Source organism: Hyperolius riggenbachi, chromosome 8, assembly GCF_040937935.1.
Source record: "Hyperolius riggenbachi isolate aHypRig1 chromosome 8, aHypRig1.pri, whole genome shotgun sequence".
Lineage (NCBI taxonomy): Eukaryota > Metazoa > Chordata > Amphibia > Anura > Hyperoliidae > Hyperolius > Hyperolius riggenbachi.
In genome coordinates this window covers 45,059,054-45,084,056 of record NC_090653.1, presented here as the reverse complement: position 1 = coordinate 45,084,056, position 25,003 = coordinate 45,059,054, and the positions used below count along the sequence as shown (strand labels likewise).

Genomic DNA, 25,003 nt, shown 5'->3' with positions numbered 1-25,003 from the left:
CACCATACGGGGGAGAGCCCGTGTTATAAATTACTCAAACGCTGATTTTAACTGAAGACCATGTGAGTGCAATTGCTTTTTATAAATAAATAGTTTTTAACAGTATTATGCTATGGGAGCTTTTTCTTACTGAGGTACTCATCATATGAAGATTATCATCTATCATCTATTGGTGGACACTGTGTTGCTGGAGTGGTGGGGGACGACCCGGGAACGGTCCCAAGGCTCATATAGACCATTGGTTGGTCTAGGACAGGGGTGAGTGGCACACAAAGGGTGCTGGTGGAGGTGACCTGTTTTGATACTGCTGGAAGCCAATGACTGCTGCTCCTGAGGGAATTTATGCGAAGACTGTTTTTCACTCGATTCATATGTTGATTCTAGCCTGTTTTAATGTTTAATTTAAGCTGAGTAGATTTTAGGTCCTGGAAACTTGGACTTTCAATCGCATAGGAGCACACCCATATGGTCCTGAGGGATTTATATGTGAAGACTGTCGTTCACTAGACCTATATGTTGATTCTAGCCTGGTTTAATGTCTAATATAAGCTTAGTAGATTTTAGGTCCTGAAAACTTGGACTTTCAACTGCATAGGATCATATTCATATGGTCCAGTTTTTTAGCATATCAAGGAATATATTGGACATTAATGATATCTACTGAGACCTAAGAGGACTTAATTGGTCTTTTTGCATTTGAGAGGATTGTAATTTTTATGGTTGTAATGTTCTTAATTCTGGTTTGCATGTAAGGGTATTCTGTTGAGTCCCTAATTTATCAGGGTGGGTTGATCGCATACCGTGAGCGCTACCTCTTGTGACACACATAAAAATCTACTCAGCAGAACTGAAAAGGCTTGGTGTTTCTTTAACAGTTTCACAGCATCAGAACTTTGTTTTTCTTACCAAAACATCATTTTTAGCTGCATTTTATCTATGCTCCACCCAGGGCTTTTTGTCTCTGATGCTGTGCAAAGCATGATGGGATTTCCTATGTTGTTGTTCACGTTGCCTAGCAACTGGGAGGGGTGATCAGGACACAGGACAGTTGGAACTGTGTCTCACGCCTCCTGTCACCTCCTTTCAACCAAAAAGATGGCTGCCCTCATGAAATCAAACATTTGCATGTTCTTTTACAGCAGGGTGGGTACGAGATTATATTACCTATCTATTTTAATTAACATAACTAATGTAACTTAATGACAGTATGTTTGTTTAGGCTGAAGTTCCTCTTTAAGGTGTAGAGATAAGTTTTCACAGTGAGAGAGTTATCTTATCTCTTCAGTCCTTAAGTTACCTCCTCTGTAGTTATTTTCACATGCAGTTAATTAACAACCTGTCTTTAACTTTCAAATTCTGGAATTATTTTAAGGATTGAAGAGCTAACTTTAGAGACAGAAGAGTTAACTTTAGGTTTGCCTGAGGTAAAATGTTTCCTGAATACTACGTCTTATCACCATGGTGATAGCTCAAGAAACATTATTAAAGACAGGAGATAACCTTAGTGAATTGAGGCCTATATGGTCAGACAGGGGCTGGGAAAAAAGGGCGCAGGCAGCTAGTGGACAAAAAGGGCGCCGCCATTCACTCCCATAATAAATATCGTTTAATGGGCGCCGAACAGGAAAAAAGTAACGTTTTACAAACGGCGCCCGGAGATTTTTAATGTTTTATAACTGTGCTTGTGATGATTTACGTTTAGACGAATAACATTTATAAAACGTTTATAAAAATACTAAACATATTTAACTTATTTAACTAAAACATTATTTAACATTTTATCCCTTACTGTTTGTAAAACATTATTATTCACAAAATAAAGTGATCAGTACGTAACTTTAAATTGCAATATATTTTTTACAGTCACTATTTGTAAAACATTATTATCCACATAATAAAGCGATCACTAAGGGGGGTGGTTAGGTTTAGTCACCACTAGGGGGATCTTAGGTTTAGGCACCACCAGGGGGGTCTTAGGTTTAGGCACCACCAGGGGGGTCTTAGGTTTAGGCACCATCAGGGGGGTCTTAGGGTTAGGCACCACCAGGGGGGTCTAGGGGTTGGGGATAGGTACAGGGAGGGTTCTGTGTGAGAGTAGGGTTAGATATAGTTTTAGTAAAATTTTTGTAATACTTATTAATGTTTTACAGCACTTATTACGAACGTAGTTATATTTATATCATTGTTATAAACAATATTTTCAGATTTTATTATAAGAAGAAATGATAAATGAAGGTTAATCACAATAATATACAATTATAACGATTAAACATATATTATCTTTTTTAACAAACTTAATTATAAGTTTCACTTTTGAAACAGAGAAGATTAACGTTTTCACTATTGCCGATTTCATACACATTCTTTAATAATTTATAGATTTGTAAAACATTATTTGTACACTAAATACAAAACAATATTATCGTTTACACCCTGCGTCCTTTTTTCCCCAAAGCCCTTTTTGTAGGTACGCAGTCAGACATACTGTAGGACAAATGGTTGCTGCTAGGGGACGCTGTTGGCAGATAGAATCCAGCATGGCGTTACACCCTTTAGATCAAAGTGTCGGACTAAGAATGACACTTTAACCACTTCACCACTAAGGTGTTTTTCCCCTTATGGACCAGAACAATTTTCCCCAGTCAGCGTATCTTCCTTTCATTCGCCAATAATTATATCACTCCTTATCAAACCTAAATGATCTATATCTTGGGTTTTTTGCCACAAATTATTTTTTTTGTGGGGTGATATTTATTTTCAACATTTACTTTTCTTTCTATGCATTTTAGAGGGAAAAACAAGGAAAAAAAAATGAAAAAATACACTATTTCTCCAATCCTATCCCCTATAGTTCTAAAATAAGCAATACTACTGCTTTGCTTTTAAAACGCACACATTGTTTTTGCCCATTTGTCCTGGTTATTACAATATTTAAATTATATCTTTAGTACAATGTTTGGCAACATTATATTATTTTTAAATAAAGGTGTATTTTTTTGTACCCAATCAATAATTACAAGCCCTTAAAAAAAAAAAAAACAGGTATATACCCTTGTGACGTACATAGTTAAAAAAAAAAAAAAGTCTCTTAGGTAACTATTTAGGCATTTTTTTTTATTCTGTCCCTTTTTTTTTTTTTTTTTTTTTTTTACAATTGTGTTATTTTGGTAACTCTGGTGGGCAGGGCAGGAGGAAGGAGGGGTTATTTTATTGTTATTTAATTTATTTAATGTAAAATGTAGTGTATTTTGTATGTATTTTTTTCTCTACCACTAGACGTCCCCAAACATTTTATTCTGTGTGCTCTGTTGTAATATCATGGAAATATCCTGATATTCTTATCTTAATTTCATGTATGATTTTATCCCAGTAATATATAAGTAGTAGTTAATACAGTCACAAATACAATTTATTAAAGAGTACCTGTAGTGAGAGTAATACTGAGACTGCCATCTTCATTCTCTAATAAACAATGCTGGTTGCTTGACTTCTCTGCCTCTAATATTATCAGTAGTGCTATGTGTGGTCCTTGCAGTGTAGCGTGTGCTCTTTAGTTACGGCTGATACTTCAAAATGCCATGCAATCATTCACTATCACGGCCGCTACTATGTTCATTAACGTAGCCAAATAGATCAGCAGGGCTGCCAGGCAACTGGCATTGTTTCAAAGGAAATAAATATGTCAGCCTCCATATCCCTCTCACTTCAGATGTCCTTTAAATTCAGCCCACAGCACTCAGGTAATAACTAGCTGTTCAGATCTGTCTTGGCCTGTGAAAATGATCTGTTCCCTTTGCTCTACGTCGTTGACTTTAGCCCACCATTGTGCCATGGTGGGAGGTGACCTGGACCTGGACCACCAAATTCACAAGGAACTTATATTTGGGTTATAATCTGATGCTTTGTTGGATGAAATTTGTACAGCCTTCAACAAAAGAGCAAAATAATGCATCAAAAAATCATATTCAATATTACCTTAGCAACTAAAGTAGCAATTGCTAGACATTGGAAAGATGCCAGATCACCCACAACGGAATAAATTGTATCAATAAATAACACTAACCAAGATTATGAAAGTGATCTTTGCTAACTTTCATAACAAAAATGGCTAGATTTGACAAAAATTGGGAACTATGGAATAGAGATATTCTCTTAAGCAAATGATAGTATACCAAGCTGATTAAGGATCAAACTCGAACATTAGATGAGCGATTGCATGACTATTAATAATATGAATATCTATGCACTTTATCGTAGATATTAATTCTATGATTTGGCACAACAAGTTCTACTTTTAATTTATTTTTAGTTTTGATTTCTTTCTCTTCCCTATGGGTTTAATAATAGTGGATACTGCCTGATTGGCATACAATATCTAGACAACTAGAATATGTTACTTATTATGTTTTTTTTGTCCTTTGTTTCTCTCGTGTTATCTATTTCTGTATTCTTACTTTAATCTTTGCTTCATACTTACTTAAAGGGGTTCTTTCGCGGAAAAAGTAGGCAGTTAAAAAATGTGACAGATGACAGGTTTTGGGCCAGTCCATCTTTTTAAGGGGGATTCTCAGGGCTTTCTTTGTTTTCAACAGCATTTCCTGAACAACAGTTTAACTGCCAAAATAGCAAGATACCAGCCGGCCTCCCTAATCACTTGCACACTATTATGTCAGTTAAATTTTGCAACTGTTGTTCAGGAAATGCTGTTGAAAACAAAGAAAGCCCTGAGAATCCCCCTTAAAAAGATGGACTGGCCCAAAACCTGTCATCTGTCACATTTTTTAACTGCCTACTTTTTTCGCGAAAGAACTCCTTTAAATAATGAGTGGTATGTAATGATAAGTTACAATTGACATTTTATGCAATTCCACTTAGTAAAAAGTTTTGAAAACAAAAGAGCAAAATATGTTTTATGGTTAATTCCCAGTGCTAGTTACATTGCTCTGGAAATGGTCCCCCCCCCCCCTTCCTCTCACACACACACACCGTCCTCCATTTTCATCATCTCCTTTAGTTCAAGGGCTATGTGGCCTGTACAGAAATCTAATTCTTTCTTTGGCCACCTGACCTGCAGTTTGTTTACTGCCACCTCCCCCTCCCCATGTCTCACAACCTACCCCTCGTCTAACTCGTCAGCTCATAAGGCAGGAATACCATACTGTTATTACCACGATGTTATTGTTAGACAGTTCTATCAGTTATTGCTCCCGTCTGCTTTGCTGCATCCTCTGTACAGCTCCGGAGGCAATGCATGTGACCCAGTGCAGGTCAGGTAACATATGAGGGGCCATACGAGGACGCAGCAGAGCAGCCACAGGAAGTGGAGAGGACTGGCGACCGGAGTTCTGGTAATTCCACTGCTCTCTACTCTGCATAATGAAATAGAGGGAGCGAGGTATGCTCCCATGGCTCCTCCCATTTACTACCGGTTGGTTGAGACTGTTGGCTTGTAGGGTCCCTGTTCACCATGTACTCCACTGTATATATGCCTTGAAGTCTGGTTTTCTAGCTTGAGCTCAGGGATGGTCAATACAAACCAAATAATTCTGAGTTGATGCAATATGTATGCAACTTGGAAACGGATGAGCCATGTGCTGCAGTGGCTGCATTCAGAGGGCCCAGTTTCATGCTCTACAATCGTAGCATACAATTTGCATTTACTGCCTCTTATTGACCATCCCTGCCTGTGATATAACCTCCTGGTTTTCTCCTGGCTTTTTTGCAGCAGCGGACTCCGCGGTGCAGTGCCCTCCAAACTTGGGGTACCCAGGCGGGCTGACACAACTCAGCGACTGGCTGAATGTGGGAAGCATTGCCAAGTTCATGTGTCCGGAAGAAGAGTACGCCTGGCCGGTGAGCAGCCGGAAGTGCCAGGGCAACGGGGAATGGAGCGCCATGACATCCAGCAGCGGACGGAAGATCCGAACCATTTCGTGTAAAAGTAAGCAGTATGATGGGCATAGCCTTAATCTCTACTACTCAAATATTGCTTATCTTTACAGATACTTTACTGTGACCTAACCTACTCTCACACAGAACACTCTCTATCAAAGCCTAACCTTAACCCTCCCCCTGGTGGTGCCTTACCTTAACTTCCCCCCTGGTGGTGCCTAATCTTAACCCCCCGCCCGATGGTGCCTAACCTTAACCCTCTAACCTGGTGGTGCCTAACCATAACTACCCCCCTGTGGTGCCTAACCTTAACCCCCCTGGTGGTGCCTAACCTTATCCCTCCCCCTGGTGGTGTCTAACCTTAACCCTCCTCCCTCGTGATGCCTAACCTTAATCCTCCCCCCTGGTGGTGTCTAACCTTAACCCTCCCCCCTGGTGGTGTCTAACCTTAACCCTCCCCCTGGCAATGTCTAACCTTAAACCCACCCCCCTGGTGGTGTCTAACCTTAACCCTCCCCCCTGGTGGTGCCTAACCTTAACCCTCCCCCTGGTGGTGTCTAACCTTAACCCTCCCCTGGTGGCACCTAACCTTAAAGAGGAACTCCAGTGAAAATAATGTAATTAAAAAAAAGGCCTTCATTTTTACAATAATTATGTATAAATGATTTAGTCAATGTATGCCCATTGCACAAACTTTTGAATCCCTGATTTACATTCTGACATTTATTACATGGTGACATTTTTACTGTTGGCAGGTGATGTAGCTGCTGCATGCTTTTTTGGCAGTTGGAAACAGCTGTTAACAGCTATTTCCCACAATGCAACAAGGTTCACAGACAGGAAACTGCCAGGAGTACCACGGTCCTCAGAGTTTCTTGTGGGAGGTGTTTCACCCCAATATCAGTCATACAGCGCCCCCTGATGGTCTGTTTGTGAAAAGGAATAGATTTCTCATGTAAAAGGGGGTATCAACTACTGACTGGGATAAAGGTCAATTCTTGGTCGGAGTTTCTCTTTAAAGCGGGATTGTCACCATAAACATCAAATTTCAACAGCAACTGGTCTGAGTGTATTAAGTGATAAAGATGATAATCCTAATCTTAACCCACCTCAGTGCCTAACCTTAACCCCTATGGACCTCCCCACACCTACACTCACACAGCACTAAAGATCCCTGCCTCCGAACTCTCAATATTTTCACTGGCGTAGGTAGCTATGTTAGAAGTTGCGATTAACAGCTATAAACAGAAAACTGCAGCTATAAATGGAAAATAGAGGCTATAAGTGATTATAAACGGTAAATAGTGGGCACCTCCTGGCATCCAAATGACGGTTTATAGTCGTTGATCGCAGCACCCTTTTAACCTGCTTTAAATAATGTTAGACCTGTCGATGATGGACTTTTACTATAGATATTATTGGAATTTGAAATAGCATTTAATGGTGATAGCAAAGCACATTTTAGGAGCTGCCATGGGCACGTACAGTAGGCAGTAATGCATACTTACACCATAAGAGCTAGCTGTGGGTCCTGGCTTCACGTTTGTGGTGAACGGGATCTGGTTTTATTGAACTGCAGTGATGGCTGTCACAAGTTGGTTGTCTTTGCAGAAATGAGATGCCCGGATCCTTCCAACTTTGAAAATGGCTACTATTACCCCAGAGGTGTGTTCCAGGTGGGAAGCAATGTCACCTTTGTGTGCAACGATGGCTACGCTCTCCGGGGATCCATGGTGAGAACATGCAGGAAGAATGCAAAGTGGAGCGGAGAGACAGCAGTGTGCGATGATGGAGGTGAGTATGCAACAAACATTGTTCCTCAAAGATGATTTTATCTCTGGACCACCCTGTGTCCCTCTGATTCTTTCTATACAAAACATTTGTGAAGCCCTTTGTTTCCAAAAAGTGCATAGACATGTCTCCAATCAATATATAGCTGCAGGATGGACTGTGAACAGAGGAAATAGTCAGGTGTTCATAAATTCCAGACTAAACAGGTGGCTTTTTCAGTTTGGACGCTTTCCAACCACAGTATTTTTGCCCTTAAAAACAAGAGCAATTTTCACATCACGCCCCTCCGATTCATTTGCCAATAACTTTATTGTTACTTATCACACCAAAATTATATATATATATATATATATATATATATATATATATATATCTCAACACAAATTAGCCTTTCTTTGGGTGGTACTTTTTTCTAAGAATTATTTTATGTTATATGCATTTAACTGCTTTATGACTGCGTCACGTCGATTGGTGTGGACGCAGCGGCTCCCCAGGACCGTGTAACGCCAATTGGCGTTAAGTCCTGGGGGTGTGTTTTGCTGGGGATAGCACACGCCGTTGTGCGTGCATCCCCGCTTGAATGACAGAGTTCCGCTCCATCATCAGTCTCCCAGCAGTGATTGCGATCGGCATCTATTTACACTGTACAGCACTGCGATCTACAGCAGCATTGTACCGGGCACAGCCGTGTCACTCGGCTGTCCCTTGGGGAGGCACAAGAGCGATCGGCTCTCATGAATCATAATACTCACATGCCCTGCTGCCAATCGCCGCTGCTCAGTCCCGTGGGTGGCCAGCATAAGCATGAGGATCTCCATTGTCCTGGACCAATGGGAACCCTCAGCAACAGGGAGAATTCTTATTGGTTCATGGTGGACCAATGAAAATTCTCCCTGTTACTAGGGAGAATTGGCCTAGTGCAGCATATTGAGAACCCCATGCTCCTGCCGGCCTCCAGGCTGAGTATAGCTTGACCGAGCGACGGCGGGACAGGCGACGTGAGCGGTGATGCGTACAGGCTTGACATGATCAATGCAGGACACATTATGGAAGTGGACAAGCAAGATGGTGTCAACTGTTGCAATCGGATGTAAAATGCACAGAACGCATCCTCCTAGCGGATATGCTTACCATTTCCGTTTAGCATCTGCTCTACTGTGAACTGGCCCTAAGTAAATTAACCTGAATGCAATATCACATTTCATATTTATTGTTTTTGCTAACTTACAGCTGGTCACTGTGCTGATCCGGGGGTGCCTCCTGGGGCAGTGAAAAGCGGCAGCCGGTATGACATTGACGAAAGTGTCTCGTACAAGTGTATTACCGGCCTCAACCTGATGGGCTCAGCTAAGCGGACTTGTCTAGAGAACCGGCACTGGAGCGGAAGTGAGGTCAGCTGTGAATGTGAGTACTAGGTCCAAGAGCTAACAATTCTAACTATTGTGTAGGTGTTCGGTGTTGGGTAGGGGGTTTATACGTGTTGGTCATAAGGAAATGAAATGCTGTTATCGCCGTACATTGATCGAGCCCTTACGTCTGAGGTTTTTCCAGTGTGCTCGATAGATCCTTTCAACTGATTTAGGTCGGAAATTGATTGGAGGGATTGATTGGGTGACCATGTTGCGGCATCGATATCTGACAGATTCAATCATTATAATCGAGTCGGATGGATATAGATGCCAAAATGCATAGCCACCCTGAGACCTTGTTCACATTATAAATCGAGCGATTTTGGGAGCGCTTTTCTAAGCGCTTTTGTGTAGCGATGTTTTGTTCACTTCCTGACGTCAATCAAGAAGTGAACTCTTTGGCCCGGAAATGAGTAAATACAATGTTTTCATTCATTAAAGCACTCAGCAAATCGCTTTTCAAAGCACTTTTTCAAGCGCTTGGCAATTTCCTATACTTTCTATTGAATCACAAGCGCTCTGGAAATGGTGCAGGAGCTGCGTTTCCGATTGGATAGAAAGCTCATCGCTCATGTGAGAACACTCACATGACATTACACACACGCTTTTAAGGCGATTTTTTTTAAATCGCCAGCACTTAAAAATAAGCAAAATCGCTCATAATGTGAACAAACCCTAATAGTTAGTAGTTGATGCAAACTTTACCATAAAAATGGAAATTTGCAAATGATCACGATTGAAACATGTATGGTGTAAGTTTGTATGAGGCATTAGGGCTGGCAACCTACTAGAGTGACTTTGGAAGCCTTTTTGGATCACTGTCAATCGCCGGCGATTCCAAAAAGCACTTTGCCAATGTATTGAAATGATGAAGAACCTACTAGTCCAATTGTGATTAGGATTCATCACATTTGCAGAATTTTGGGAGCATTTACGCTCATTGCTGCGCATAGAAGCGCTGCAAAATAGCTTTGAAAAAGTGATTTTGCAGCAATTTGGGAGACAAACATTTTAATTTTTAAATAAAGTTAATTATACTTACTAATGTTCGGCTTCCAACCATAGCCCTACCCCCAAGCAGAAGAGGTCACAGGCGCTTCTCTGATTGGTCCTAGAGAAGCACCTACCTTCCATTAGGGGACGGAATGAGGTTTGTTTATTATTTTTAAAGTTTATTAACCCTTTCGGGACCTGCAGCCTATCCCCCCTTCAGGACCGGGCATTTTTGCAGAAAGGGGGGGGGGGCGCGTTTGGGGGGTCAGGCAGCCGGATCCCTGCAGGGTCTGGCTGGGCTGTCTCCCCCCTGTGTGGCCAGGTGTCCCCCTTTGCCAGCAGCCATCACTCACCTTCCAGGCTCCAGGAACGAGCCGCAGAAGACCCCTCCGCTCCGGCCGGCATCTCAGCTCCTACTGCCGCTCAGTTCCGGGTCGTCATCAAGCCGGGACCCGGTGCTGACGCCAGAAGGAGCAGAGATGCCGGCAAGAGCGGTGGGGGGGCGCCGATTGTTGTGGGAACGGCAGGGAGGTGAGTGGATCCTCTTCTTTCCCCCCTGCCGCCGCAGCTGTCAAATTGATCACTACGATCCAATGGCGATCGTAGTGATCACGTGATCAGCAGCCATACGTGATGGTTGCTGATCACTGAGGGGAGATGTCAGCTGTAATATGATAGCTTAATCTCCTCTCTCCGGTGAGCATGATCGCGTCGGGACAGTTTGTTAGTGCGGACGTTGAATCAACGTCCAGTCAGAACGGTAGCACCACCTGCTGGACGTTGATTCAACGTACTTGGTCCCCAAAAAGGTTAAAATAAAACAAAGCATTAATCGGAACGCTGTACAGTTTACAGTTCAGTGCTTCAAATTGGAGGGAAATGTTATCGCAATGGTCCTAGAGTCCTAGAGGGTTCGAGCCCTTACAAATGATCTGATGGTGAAAAGATTCCAATAATTATACATATGTTTTTGTGAATCATTTTCTTTGAGGGATTCTACAGACACGCAGGCCCAGACTTTTTCTGATGATTGCATGAATAGTAGAATAAAAGCGCTCTGAAACCAGGCTGCTCCTGCTATATATGGGGCTGTTCAGCCAATTCAACCTTTTTTGTCCTCCTCAGACCCTTATGCCTTCGATCTCCCAGAAGACGTTGGACAGTCATTTGCAGGATCTCTATCTGGAGTAGTGCAGACCTCTGAGAAGAAACGTAAGTGTGCACAGACACATGTCCAGCCCCTGGTATCTATTCATACCTCTGGTAGCCACCAAGTGGCTTTATGGCTCTTGTAAAGTCAGAAGTCCCAGCATGCTCGATTCTAGGGGTGGACAGAGCGCAGTGGCAGGGGTTGAGGAAAAGGGGTGAATTGGCGGGGTTGAGCGCAATCAGAATGCGCAGTGAATTCTGTCACTAACCTCCTGGGATCCACATGCCTCATGTCCTTCCTGCTTCCTGGTTTTAGGCGTCCTGTATCATGGTAACAATGCCCCCTGTGGTGTCATCATAGTAAAAATCAAAATCTCAGAAAGTTAGAATGTTGTGAAGAGGTTCAATATTGTAGGCTCAAAGTGTCAGACTCTAATCAGCTAATTCATCCAAAACACCAGCATAGGGTTCCAATTTCATCCATTAGCTCCACCTTTTAAGTTAAATTTCTGAAATAAATGGACTTTTGCACCATATTCTAATTTTTCGAGTTTCACCTGTAATTCAAATAAATAACTTGATACATAATCAATTGAAAACCTAGCTGGCTGCTCTGGGCTTCACTTTTGTCCCCCAGTTTTTTGCACCTGTCTTAAAAAAATTAGCCCTGCTTAATAGAACTCTTTTGCTCTGTTAGTTGCTTAGGCAAGTAAGGATGACTAAGTGACGAACCTGCAACAGCTCAGGTCTACAAAGGGGGTTGCAGCAGTGAGAATTAACGAAATGATTTGCTCTTACTGCGGCGCTCCACGCTGTGCTCCCTCACAATATTTCCTGTTTCACCGTGGAAGTTCTGGCTATGAAACAGGAAGTATCTAGAGGTTGGAGCAGAGCGTGGAGCGCTGCGGCAAGAGTTCAAACACCCATGTAAATTACCTCTCCCTGCTGCAGGCTCCCTTTGCGGACACGAGCAGGTGCAGTTTTGCATCTCATGAAACTGTGCTCACTTATCCTTACTTGCCACTTGCCTAATCAACTAACTCAGCAAAAGGGTTCAAATAAGCACAGCTAATTTATTAAGATACAGTAGGTGAATCAAACTGGACCAAAAGTGAAGCCCAGGGCAAACTGTACTAGCTCATCCTTAGTGGCAAGGATGCATTATTAATGGTGTTGAAAATTCATATTCTGATAATAATTTGACCCACATGATGAGACAGAAAGGTGGGCACCAATGATTAGCAGGGACGGATTTGTACTTTTCAGTACCCAACGCCAGGTGTCTACTGTAAACCCCTCACACATCTCACACAGAAGCATGTTTATCCATCGTACAAAGGACTGGATCATCAGGTGACAGCAGATGCTGACTGTCATAACACACCAGGAAGTAAGGGAGATGCAGGGATTGGGATCTCTGGAATTCAGGCATCAGAGCAAAACAGGGAGGCTGTGCTACGGACCAGCCAGAAGAGATGATTTACATGTGAGCTGTTATATCTCCAAGTCCTGCCACCCTTCTAATTTTATCTGCGCCCAAGGCCATGGCCTTTGTGGACTTCCCAGAAATCCAGCCCTGATGTTTAGTACCCCTTGTTCCTGAGTAATGTGTGTTTTGTGTCGCCACCAGAGACAGTGGGCCGTACAGTGAAAGTACAGAAGGACGGGATCCTCAATGTCTATCTCCTCTTGGATGCGTCACGGAGTGTTGGAGAACAGAACTTCAAGACATCCAAGGAATGCGCAGAGATTCTCGTCAATGGGGTTTGTGTCACCACCAGTGTCCTTTTCCTGAATGCAACAAATATCTGTAATTTCCACATAATAAATTGTGCCTGCCGAGGAAACTGTACATACATATGACCTGCAGGCAGTAACAGCATCAGAACGTGCTGTGTGCGACGACATCATATGTGCGTGCGTCAGGGAACTGGGGGGGGGGGGGGGGGAGATGGCAAAAGGGGCCCCAGAAGCATTGTGAGCTGGGTAAGCACTGCACAGACACAAGGAAGCTGCTGAGATGCAGACTTCATGATTATTCAGGCGATAAAAAGATGGCAGCGTCTGTCCTTGTCTTTTAACACCAGGATCCACTGCACCCCATATTGAGATGAATGGCAGCAGCGTTCATCCCACTGCATTTACTGTCAATTGCTGGAGAGAACGCCGCGGTCAATGAAATTTTCCAGTGTCAGCTGCATTTGCTGTTCTGTGTCCGATCCCCCCTTCCCCGGTTCAAAACAGATTGTGACTACGGAACAGCGGGAACCAATGCAAACTGGTGCCAAAGGTTTTTATGTACTAAATAGGCCACAGCCAGATGTCCATCTGAACTGCCGCTTAAAGGACTCCCGAGGTGAAAAAGTAACGCAATTTTTACTTCCCTGGGCTTTTTCCAGCCCCTTGCTGTAGCTCCCTCTGTGTATCTCGCCGCAGCTCTGGTGATCACCGAGGTCCCACTGTGTATTGTTAATAAATACATTTTACTATCATATATTAACACAAAGGGGGGCTGAAATAAGGCTTTATGCTTTTTTTTTTAAATCTGATACTTACCTGTCTTTTTTATTACGCTACAGATCCTCTTTAAAGGGACACTTAAGTCAAACAAAAAAAAAATGAGTTTTACTCACCTAGGGCTTCCAATAGCCCCCTGCAGCTGTCCGGTGCCCTCGCCGTCTCCCTCCGATCCTCCTGGCCCCGCCGGCAGCCACTTCCTGTTTCGGTGACAGGAGCTGACAGGCTGGGGACGTGAGTGATTCTTCGCGTTCCCAGACACATTAGCACCCTCTATGCTGCTATATGGTATATGATATATGCTATAGCAGCATAGATGGCGCTATTGTGGCCAGGAACGCGAAGAATCACTCGCGTCCCCAGCCTGTCAGCTCCTGTCACCGAAACAGGAAGTGGCTGCCGGCGGGGCCAGGAGGATCGGAGGGAGACGGCGAGGGCACCGGACAGCTGCAGGGGGCTATTGGAAGCCCCAGGTAAGTAAAACTCATTTTTTTTTTACTTAAGTGTCCCTTTAAGCCTAAAAAGGTCTTCTGTGCACATGTGATGACATCTGTGTTTCAATGATAGGCACTCACTTCTTTCTCTATCCTTTCTCTGTTCATCCAGCTTGGAAAATTTGACATGACGGTTCAGTTTGGAATATTGTCTTACGCCACTGATCCGGAAGTCGTTATTCGTGTTCATGACCAGGACTCCGATGACCCAGATCATGTACTGGAGATGATCAAGGATAAGCTTTTATACAGCGGTAACTGGCTCCATCTTATTGTCTCATTTTCCATGAGTATCTTTGGCCATAAAAAAACGTAATTTCCTGGCACATGTATTTTTATTTGCAGAACATTTTTTAAATAAGCTTCACATAAGTGACGTTTTATAAAAATTAAAAAAAAGTTACATCAATGAATTTATCTTCACCTCCTCCCCAACAACCTCCACCTGTCTTGCTCACTCCCAGTCATCCTGAAACATGCCTCCTTTTGTCACATGGACATTCCGGAGAGTGAGGGATTGCAGTATCAGCTGAAGACACACCTCCCTGGGGACTGATAGCCTATCATGGCTCTTCATCTCTATCAGGGAGGCGGAGCTTCATATTGACGGGGATCGTCAGAGGGGGCGGGGCAGTAGGACTGGACTATGCAGACTTCTGGAGGATGCTGAGAAAGAGATGACAATATATGAGCTAGGACATTAGGGGCTTGATTCACAAAGCGGTGCTAACTGTTAGCACGCCTGTGAAAACCCCCTTAGCACGCCTAAATGAGCTTTATGCGCGTAAAACTTTACACGCGCACTGCACAGAGCGCAGGGCACTCCGCGCGAAGTGCCCATTAAAGCCTATGGGACTTAGCGCGCGCATAGGACTTTGCGCATGCAAAGTTTTGCGCGCGGTGCTTAGCGCGCAATCTGATTGAGAAAACCGGTGCTAACCTACTTAGCTCCCTGGTTAGCGCACCTAAAGACTTTAGACGTGCTAAGTAGGTTAGCACCGCATAGTGAATCAAGCCCTAGGTCTTTTGCGTAGATTCATTCAAGTTTTTGTAGCGCATACCTAGTAATAAAGTATTATTCAAATTAAAAATCAAGGCAGAGTTCAGGCGTGTTTTCATAGAAAACATACTTTTTTTTTTTGCACGCGGTTCCGGACAGTATGTGCATTTGCAATGCAAAAAGCATATGCTATTTTCCACAGCAGCTAATGTACAACCTGGAGGCACGAGCAATACAGTGTAATGTTGTTATAGGAAACTCTGATACACAGTAGTTAACATTCAGGTATAGTAAACTAAATTACCAGTTGTCATCCAAGCAGCATTATAAGTATATGGGAGTAATAGTACAGTATCATCCAGGCTGCACAGATATATGAACAGAGGAGCGCACTATCAATACTGTTTCCACATTATCAGGTGAGACCTATGTTTCCTGTATAAGCTGCTGCCTGATTACTGAGGGAATTGCCTGTCATCTGTGACTTGCTTGTGCATGGCTGCAACGCTACAGTATCATCCAGGTTGCAAAGACATGTGGACAGAGGAGCCCATTATAAGCACTGTACCTGCATTCACTTGTGAGACCTACAGTATGCTTCCTGTGTAACCTGCTGCTTGATTACTGAGGGAATTGCCTGTGTCATCTTTGACTTGCTTGTGCATGGCTGCAACGCTACAGTATCATCCAGGTTGCACAGACATGTGGACAGAGGAGCCCACTATAAGCACTGTACCTGCATTCACTTGTGAAACCTACAGTATGCTTCCTGTGTAACCTGCTGCTTGATTACTGAGGGAATTGCCTGTCATCTGTGACTTGCTTGTGCATGGCTGCAATGCTACTATATCATCCAGGCTGCACAGAAATGTTGACAGAGAAGCACACTCTCAATACTGTAACTGCATTATCCGGTGAGACCTATGCTTCCTGTGCAAGCTGTTGTGTGATTATTGCATGCAAATCCCTGCATACTGAGCACTGTGCATTTTGATGGAGATGATTCTCATTGTTCCTGAATGACTGTTTCTATTTAGTCTCTATTTTCAGAGTAATGTGCAAATTTCACTTCATCGCTTTCTCTTTAGCTCATGCGGACAAAACTGGAACAAATATTAAGGGTGCTTTGAAGGCTGTGTATGACATGATGTCATTTCAAGGGAATACATATAAGGACAAAGATGTCTGGAATTCAGTTCATCACGTTATCATACTTCTAACTGATGGTAAGAAAAAATAATATATTGTCTGTTGTTATTGTTAGCATTGTCCTTGGTTGCGCGAGACCAGAGCTGGGACAAGGCCCTCCATCCCTCCCACCCCAGCCGGCACACACTGATTGCTATTAGACTAAGAGGCCCCCAACACCTTAATCTCTAGTTATCTGGCTTGCAGTCATTGCCATGCATCCCCTTCTCTCTGCTTGAAACACAAAGGGCTTTAGGCCTCAATTCACTAAGCTTTATCATACACTTTCCCGAACGTTTGATAATTTACCTCATGGGTAAAATCTAATTTTGAATTCACTAAGGTGTTATATATTTATCGAATGTTTTATCGATAAAACATTAAATAAATCTGTAACACCTTAGTGAATTCAAAATTAGATTTTACCCATGATGTAAATTATCAAACGTTCGGTAAAGTGTTTGATAAAGCTTAGTGAATTGAGGCCATATATATGGGGAATCAAAAGAAAGAGAAGATGATGGGCATCTACTGCATAAAAACCCTTTATTGTGGTGGGTAGACACAGTGGTTACAGCAGTGGGGGGAAAACAAAGATGTCTGACAGCTGTTTCGCAGAGATAGACCCCGCTTCCTCAGAGACAAATATATATATATATATATATGGGGTATAAATAGCTGAGTGAGTTGTGCGGCCCCTCCTACACTGTCTGCGCCCTGAGGCTGGAGCCTCTCCCGCCTCTGCCTCGGCCCGGCCCTGCATGAGACAACTGCTGTACAGGCAACGAAGTGCTCCTGAAAATTCTACAATGGGCTCTGCCAAGCCTTTATGAGGGCAAAGATAAAAATGCCAACCTCAGCCACACACCCAAACCCATAGGCCAAGACCAAGTCACTGGCGGAGGCACCCAGGCAGGGACGGATGTAGACCAAGTTGCGCCTGGGGCAAGGTCAGGTTTTGGCGCCTAAACTGCCATTCCCCTTCCGGTTTTGGCACCTAAAGGTCAGGTTTTGGCACCTAAACTGCTATTCCCCATCCAGTTTTGGCACCTAAAGGTCAGGTATTGGTGCCTAAAGATCAGGTTTTGGCACCTAAACTGCCATTCCTATCCAAATTTTGCCGCCTTTTTAAGAATTCAACAAACTGCGCCTGGGGCAAGAAACCCGTCTGCCCCCCCCCTAGATCCGTCCCTGCACCCAGGCAGGTTGGGGTCACTCTACACACGCTAGATTCTTGGAATAGGCGGCCCCAATCGGCTGCCTAGGCGGCTGAGAACCATCTAGCATGTGTACAAGGCTTTACATATGAAAAGCAGAGAGTAGCATGAATATACAGGATGCTTACTAACTGTCTAAGTATATGAGCTGTTTAGGACAAAAAGCTATACCTCCTTTTTATTCCAGGTAAAGCGAATATGGGTGGAAGTCCCGTGGACACGATAAAGAGCATTAATAACTACTTAAACATCAGTGAAAACAGAGAAGATTATCTAGGTGAGATGTTTTTCTTTCTAGTTTTCCCCAGTATGTTATCAGCCACTTGGCATGACTTGTCTGTTTATGTTACGTGATTAAGAGTGACAGTTACCAGGAAACGCCCCCACCCCAGGCCTGACATTGTAAATAGAAGTAGGGGAGTCAGGAAAACTGGGCCCATACGGTATGAGAAGTGGATAAATCGGGTGCCGCTATTTACTCTAACGTTAAATATTGGCTATTGGGTGCAAAATTGGACAATTTGGGCGCTGCGCCCATCAAACCAAAATTTCTCATTTTCAGAATTAGTGGTTTGAAAAATATCGTTCTGAAATACGTTTTGACAATTATCATTATTGTAAATTATCGTTTTAACTTTTCAACATTTTGATATTCTACTTTTTATCATTTTATTACACGTTTTGAGAATTATAATGTTGTTAATTATCATTTTGAAATGTAATTCTACTTTTTTCTCTTTTTTACATTTGTTTTGTGAATTATAATTTCATTCATTATTCTATGCAGTGGAGAAAGGGGGTTTTAGGGTTAGGCACCACCAGGGGTGTCTTAGGGTTTAGCCACCACCGGGGTGGGGGGGGGGTGGTCTTAGGGTTATCCACCATCGGGGGGGGGGTTTAGGTTTAGCCATCACCAGGGGGGTCTTAGGGTTATCCACCACCAGGGGGGGGGGGGGGTCTCAGGTTTAGCCACCACCAGGGGGGGGGGTCTTAGGGTTAGCCACCACCGGGGGGTGGGGGTGTTACGGAACAGCCATGAGAAACGCAGGCGATTCGGAAGGATTCGAAAGTCGGTTCCCTGATCGCTTTCTTGGTTAGATTTGCCAGTCATTGCAGCGATCAGAGACTGACATTCCTGGTTTTTTAAAAGAAAGGTTTTTGTGTTTGTTTTTCCCCCCTTTACCAGCTGGCAGGAAACCTGGCCCCGTGACTTTCCTAATTAAGCCTGAGGTGTAACACTCAGATGTTAATTAACCAAGGAAGCTAATGCCAGCAGGAGGCAGACTTGGCGGAACCATTCAGCCAGAATAGGGAAACATAGAGTTATGATCTTTATGCATCTTTCAGAAGTACCATTCATAGGAGAGATATGGAAGTTATCTCATTCTGTTGGTCCGGATCTGGTGAGTATTTTGATATTAAATTGGGGCCACTGACATAACCAGAAATAGAGGTATTCCACTGTTTTGTAACCGGGCATGCAAACATGCCCAAGTTTGGTATCATATGAACTGGCATATTCTGAGGAATATGAATCAGTGATGGTCATGTGTGGGCGGGAAGCATAAGCCAAGATATGACAAATGTCATATTTGGTGGGCATGGAAAACCCACCCAGGAGATTAACCGCCCCTGTCCAGCCCCTGGGCTGAACCTGAGACTCCACCCAAAGATGGGGGTCAGTCAAAAGTGTTTGCGAGGGAATCCTCCCTCATTCCTCCATTTTCCACCTTCAGGACAGCTGCTGCCACTTTGAGGAACAAGTGGTAGCCATTTTGTTTGGACTTTGAACTTTGCTGAAACTGAAACTGAACTTTATAAGTTTTCCCACAAAAGGACATCTTCCATGAACCTAAGTATTTTATCCTTTTTCTTTTCATACTGTGTTATCATTTGTCTCTATAATTGTTGATTTTAACAATTTTCTGTATATATTAACTATTTATATTGCATGTAAATAAAGACTTTATCAAAGTCGTTTAGTGTTCCGCTACACCTGCTATACAGCCATACACAGAAACTGAACTCAGGTCTCTGAGGAGTCGCTACTATTGTTGATATCTAGACAGAATACAGCGTGTTTTAACCATTTTATTTGCAGGATCAGTCAGTCAGTCGGTAGGGACCACTGGCCCATACCAGTGGTGGTGGCAGATATACCCTGAAATAGTGTGTAAGTTGTAATTACCGTACCTCACAGGCTCCCTTCTAGTCGGGCTGCTGCCCAAATTCCGTCGATTTCCGTGCACCGATTGCGACCACAGTTTGCATGGTCTGTGTGCTGAAACCGATTGGAAGGCAAATTGCGTTCCAACCACTAGGGCTCCTGTGACAGGGAGGTCTTAGGTTTAGCCACCATGAGGGGGGGGGTCTTAGGGTTAGCCACCACCGGAGGGAGGTCTTAGGGTTAGCCACCACTGGGGGGGAAGGTCTTAGGGTTAGCCACCATTAGGGGGTCTTAGGGTTAGGCATCAGTAGAGGGAGGCTTCTGTGTGAGAGTACAGTTAGGTTTAGTAGTAGTAGTAAAATACCGGTAATATTTTTTCGGCTACATGTAAGACGTACACTAAAATATATGGCTTTGGAATACTTAAAAATCATTAAAAATCACTTTAGAAACAATTGCTAATTTTAAGCCATATTTCTTTGTAAACCAATATTTTAGTACTCCTTACCGAAAAATAATGATTTTGCTTTATTCTGCGCCCCTTTTCACAGCACCTCTATTTCATGCACGCGCAGTAGGGGATTCAAAGGGATCTAAAGCTACACTGAAATTCATTTGGCCAATGCTGAGTGTCTATTCCCATTTGGTGACTGACAACGCTGAAATAATAACAGCACTTATAGTATAACTTGGTGCACACATATATTTGCCCCCCACAAGCCCTTAAAATTTGCCAGTGGTACTCCCTATGTGTGAGGTGCCCATAGCAATATATGTTCACAACCCCTCCCCCCCAATTTGTAAGTCTTTGGCGACTGATTACTCTTGCAGCAAGGTGAGAGTTTCATGGCAACAGTACTCCAAGCAACGCAACGACAACGCAAGGCAATGGGGCCTAGCACATTTATCGTATTGCACTCTGCAGGAAGTGCCCAATTGGCCGCCGGCCCACCGCAAAGCCAATAGCACGTTACCATTGGACTTCCATGGCGGCGCACGTCTTGTAGGTCAGGGGGGGACGCAAGGATTTTAAATATGTTGGCGGCGGCGAATATGCGTGGAATGATGGAAACATGACAGGAAAACCTGGGAATCTCGGTGACGTGCTTCCTGTCAAGCAGTCACTGGGGGAGGGGCGAGCAGGGGGACGGCGCCATGCATACGACCCTATTGGTGCAATATGCCGCAGGGTCATATAAATTCCATTTTGTGCGGTGCAATGCGATTGGGCGGAGCATTGCACCGCAACCGCAATGGCCAGGTGTAAAACCGGCCTTAACATTTGATTGCCCATCTCTACTTCCTTCTCTCCTCTGATTCTCTCTTAGACATCTACGCATTCGGCATTGGCGATGAGATAAAACCGGAGGACCTGCAACAAATTGCGTCTAATAAAAGAGACGAGAAACATGTATTTATATTAAAGGATACCGACGAGCTGAAGGCAGCCTTCCAGAAGATATTAGGTATTGTCCAAAGCCAATGTGTTTTTTTTTTATACTGCAAAAAGACAAATAGAGACCGATTCATCGTAAGCTATAAAAACGTTTCTTTTTCTTTAATGCCATCCTCAGTAGTTCACTGGGCAATCTTCAGTTCAATCAGGAAGTACCAAAGACTGCCCTTTGTAATGCAATTGGCACCCAAGGATCTGATCACATTACTCACCCAGCTTTCAGGCTCTCTGCATCATGTGATACAGAGTAACCAGTGGTGGAAGTCCCAGGGAAATCCCGCCCACGTTAGAATAAGGAAGAGCGGTTGCAGAGTCGGTGGTCAGCCTTTTGAATGCAGGTTTCCTGTGATAACATAGGCAAGTTTAGGGGGGCTTAAGGCAAGGACTACTGATTAGCAAAACAAAATGAAAAACACATACTGTTTTGCTGTTCCTGATTCAAATGATTGAATAATTTAATTTGTTTCTGATATTGTTTTTTGAACAAGATCAGTAAAAAAAAAAAAAGACTGCACAGTTAGTGAATGGTAAAGAATTTTGCCTCTACTACATGAAATGGTTGGGTGATTGGGGAACAATATGCCATTGGCCAGAGTTCGGCCGAGACCAGAGACGGGACAAGGTCCTCCAGCACCCAAGGCTGAGACAGCAAAGTGCGCCCCCCCATCCCTGCCACCCCAGCCTTCACACACTGATTGCTATTAGACTAAGAGGTGCCACAGGGCCCACAACCTCCCCAACACCTCAATATCTAGTTATCTGGCTTGCAGTCACTTCCATGTATCCCCTTTTCTTATTTCTTTCTGCTTCAAACACAATTGGGAATGACAGCTGAATGAATTGTGCGCCCCCTCCTACACTGCGCCCTGAGGCTGGAGCCTCTCCTGCCTCGGCCCGGCCCTGGCCGAGACGATCTGCCTGGTTCATCACAGGTCGAGGCACTCAGGCAGGTTGAAGGTCACTCTACACACGCTAGATTCTTGGCATAGGCTAGGTTGAAAAACGTCTAGTGTGTATACAGGGCTTTATATATGGAAAGCAGAGTAGCATGAATATACAGGATGCTCACCAAATGTTTAATTACGTACATGAGCTGCGATAAGAAGTTTCACCTCCTTTTTACTCCAGGTAAAGTGAATTTTTTTCTGATATTGTTTTTTTTTAAACAATATCAGTAAAAAAAGGCTGCTCAGTTTGTAACCGGCAAAGTATTCTACTACTTTAAGGGCTCATTCACACCAGTGCGCTTCTGTCCGCTTTTTTTCAGCCAGATATCTCAAGATCCGCACCTTCAAAAAATCTTTATGTATAGCTCAATCCATAAAAACACATTTGGTACACATATAGATGACGCACAGGCGTTTCAGACCATAACAGTCCTTTCTCAAATCATAATGGACCCACGCCTCCATTATGATTTGAGAAAGGACTGTGTGTTTTTATGGATTGAGCTATTAATAAAGATTTGTTGATGGTGTGGATCTTGAGATATCTGACTACAGACGCTCATTGCTCCAGAGTGGATCTCGGCACATCATTATACACCATCAGTGCACTAAACAATTCAGGGTTTTTTTTGCTTTTTTTCAGCAACATGTATCTGTAAGGCTCTATTCACACCTGCGTTTTCAAGTTTTGCAGGAGTGACTTTTCCGCAATTTCATACGGAAAAATCACCGAACAGTGCAGCGATCGCGTTTAGCGCTTCTATAGCACTGAAACACGATCGCCGGGAAATCACCTGAAAATGGTGCAGGCGACGCGTTTGCGTTTGGCGTTTTTGCCCGTAAGAACGGGCCCATAGGGTTTCATCACCCTAGCGCTTTTAAAAAGCGCTAGCGTTTGAGTGTTTTGCCAAAAACGCGGCAAAACACTCTAGTGTGAATGGGGCCTAACATGACATGCTGAAAAAAAGCGGACAGAAGCGCACGAAGTATGAAGGAGCCGTAAGGCCTAGTTCACATTAGCATAAAAAAACAGTCCATTTAGCAGACCGTAATGGACCGGATCCTAGCAGATGTGAACGGATGCTAACAAGGACGATTCTAGATACAATGGGGTCCTGGGGCAAAAGACACTTGGGGGGCCCCTGATGCCCCCCTTCCAACCAAATCTCCCCCAGGGCCCCTGAGCCACCTGCCAAGCCTGATCCAACTCCCCCTTCCCCATCACACCATATGTCCCCTAAAAAGCATTTTAGGGATTCCCATTATTCACCTCCTCCTTTTCTAAACACACAGCATCCCCGTTGTCATGAGTCACCATAACTGGAGGGGAGGAGGGGCACCTGGGGGGAAGAGGGGGGCACAGGCTCTGGGGCAATAGCAATAGCCCCCTTTGCCTCTATGGAAGCGTTGGCCCTGGATCCTATGCTAATTAATAAGATGCGTTCACATTGCTCTGTTGGAATGGATCCGTTCAGCCCGTTCTGCCGAAGGGACTGCGACTTTGGGAGGGAGTAATTTTTCTGGATTGACGGATGCGTCCCAACGGAACAGAGGGTCGCAGATCAGAAACTGATGCCCAATAACAAAGTCTGTTTCACAGAGCAGTTTTTACACGGATACGTTTTTGATCTGTCCAGTGTAAACCGGCCCTTAGCCACACACCCTGAACAAGCATGCAGATCAGGTGCTCTGACTGAAGTCTGACTAAATTAGTGACATGCTTGTTACAGGCGTGTGATTCAGACACGACTGATGGCAGAGATCAGCAGCACCGCCTGGCAACTGGTATTGTTTAAAAGGAATATGGCAGCTGCCTTATATCTCTCACTTCATGCTCCCTTTAAGAGTTCAGTCAAACAACTATAGTATTTTTTGTCTTCTTCAGTTTGGATATAAATAACAGAAAACATTTTCAAACTTTCAAACTTTCAAACTTTTCAAACTTTCATGACAGAAATTCAGAAGTATGGGGAGATGTGTGGTCTGAACATCGAGTCTCCAGATCCACATGAAAACTTTCCTCATCCCTGGAATGTGCTGGTTAAAGTAAGTAAATGCGTTTGTGACTGAACTGAACTGAACATCACTGATTAGGATCAGCAGGGCCGGATTTTCGGAAAGGCCACAAAGGCCTAGGCCTTGGGCGGCTGCATCCTAAAGGGCCACCTGAACGTGAAATAGGGGTTGCTATATACGAAAGAGAAGGCTGCAAATGGGGAGGAGCACATGAAAATGGAAGCCGATGCCCAAGGGAGCTGTACATAAAAGAAGGGCTGCATACATGGATGATATGCATGGAAGAGGGGGCTGCACACGGAAGGGGAGCACCAACATACTTGGACTAGTCTAAGTATAAGAAAAGGTGGGGGGGAAAGGCTGCGCGTCCCTAAACACATGCTGCAATTGAATGGTTAATCGCACAGGCATACACCGCCTCTGCTAGACTTAAAAATGCATGCCCTGCATCCAAGACAAGTGCTAACATTTATTAAACTAGGAGGAACTTTAGCTTTTAAATTTAGGTTAGGTCACTTGCCCGGAGGTCTGCCTCACCGTGGCGCAAGTGTCTAGTATAATATACTTTGCATGCAAACCATATTGGAAGCTATAAAGAAGTACCCTCGAAATTAAATAGCTAGAGGTGCTCACAAGTATTGGGTAGCCAGAGGAACCTTAGTATTAGTAGCTAGAGGTGCCCCTGGCTGAAGGGAGATCTCATCAGTGGAATGCAGAGAGTTGGGTAAGTAACCTCTCATTTACACTCTCATCAGGACTCTGCATGG

At 43.8% G+C, this 25,003-nt stretch overlaps 1 protein-coding gene across 2 annotated transcripts in view; it reads left to right on the top strand.

Moving 5' to 3' along the window:
- LOC137528782 (complement C2-like) overlaps window positions 1-25,003 on the top strand; it is a 59,705-nt gene that overhangs the window by 3,229 nt on the left and 31,473 nt on the right. For both annotated transcript variants that reach the window (XM_068250354.1, XM_068250355.1), the window contains exons 2-11: window positions 5,726-5,941; window positions 7,504-7,686; window positions 8,914-9,087; window positions 11,211-11,297; window positions 12,865-12,998; window positions 14,358-14,499; window positions 16,334-16,471; window positions 17,838-17,927; window positions 21,146-21,283; window positions 24,175-24,266. In XM_068250354.1, the coding sequence (XP_068106455.1) occupies window positions 5,726-5,941; window positions 7,504-7,686; window positions 8,914-9,087; window positions 11,211-11,297; window positions 12,865-12,998; window positions 14,358-14,499; window positions 16,334-16,471; window positions 17,838-17,927; window positions 21,146-21,283; window positions 24,175-24,266 (1,394 nt within the window). The remainder of the gene's footprint in view (window positions 1-5,725; window positions 5,942-7,503; window positions 7,687-8,913; window positions 9,088-11,210; window positions 11,298-12,864; window positions 12,999-14,357; window positions 14,500-16,333; window positions 16,472-17,837; window positions 17,928-21,145; window positions 21,284-24,174; window positions 24,267-25,003) is intronic.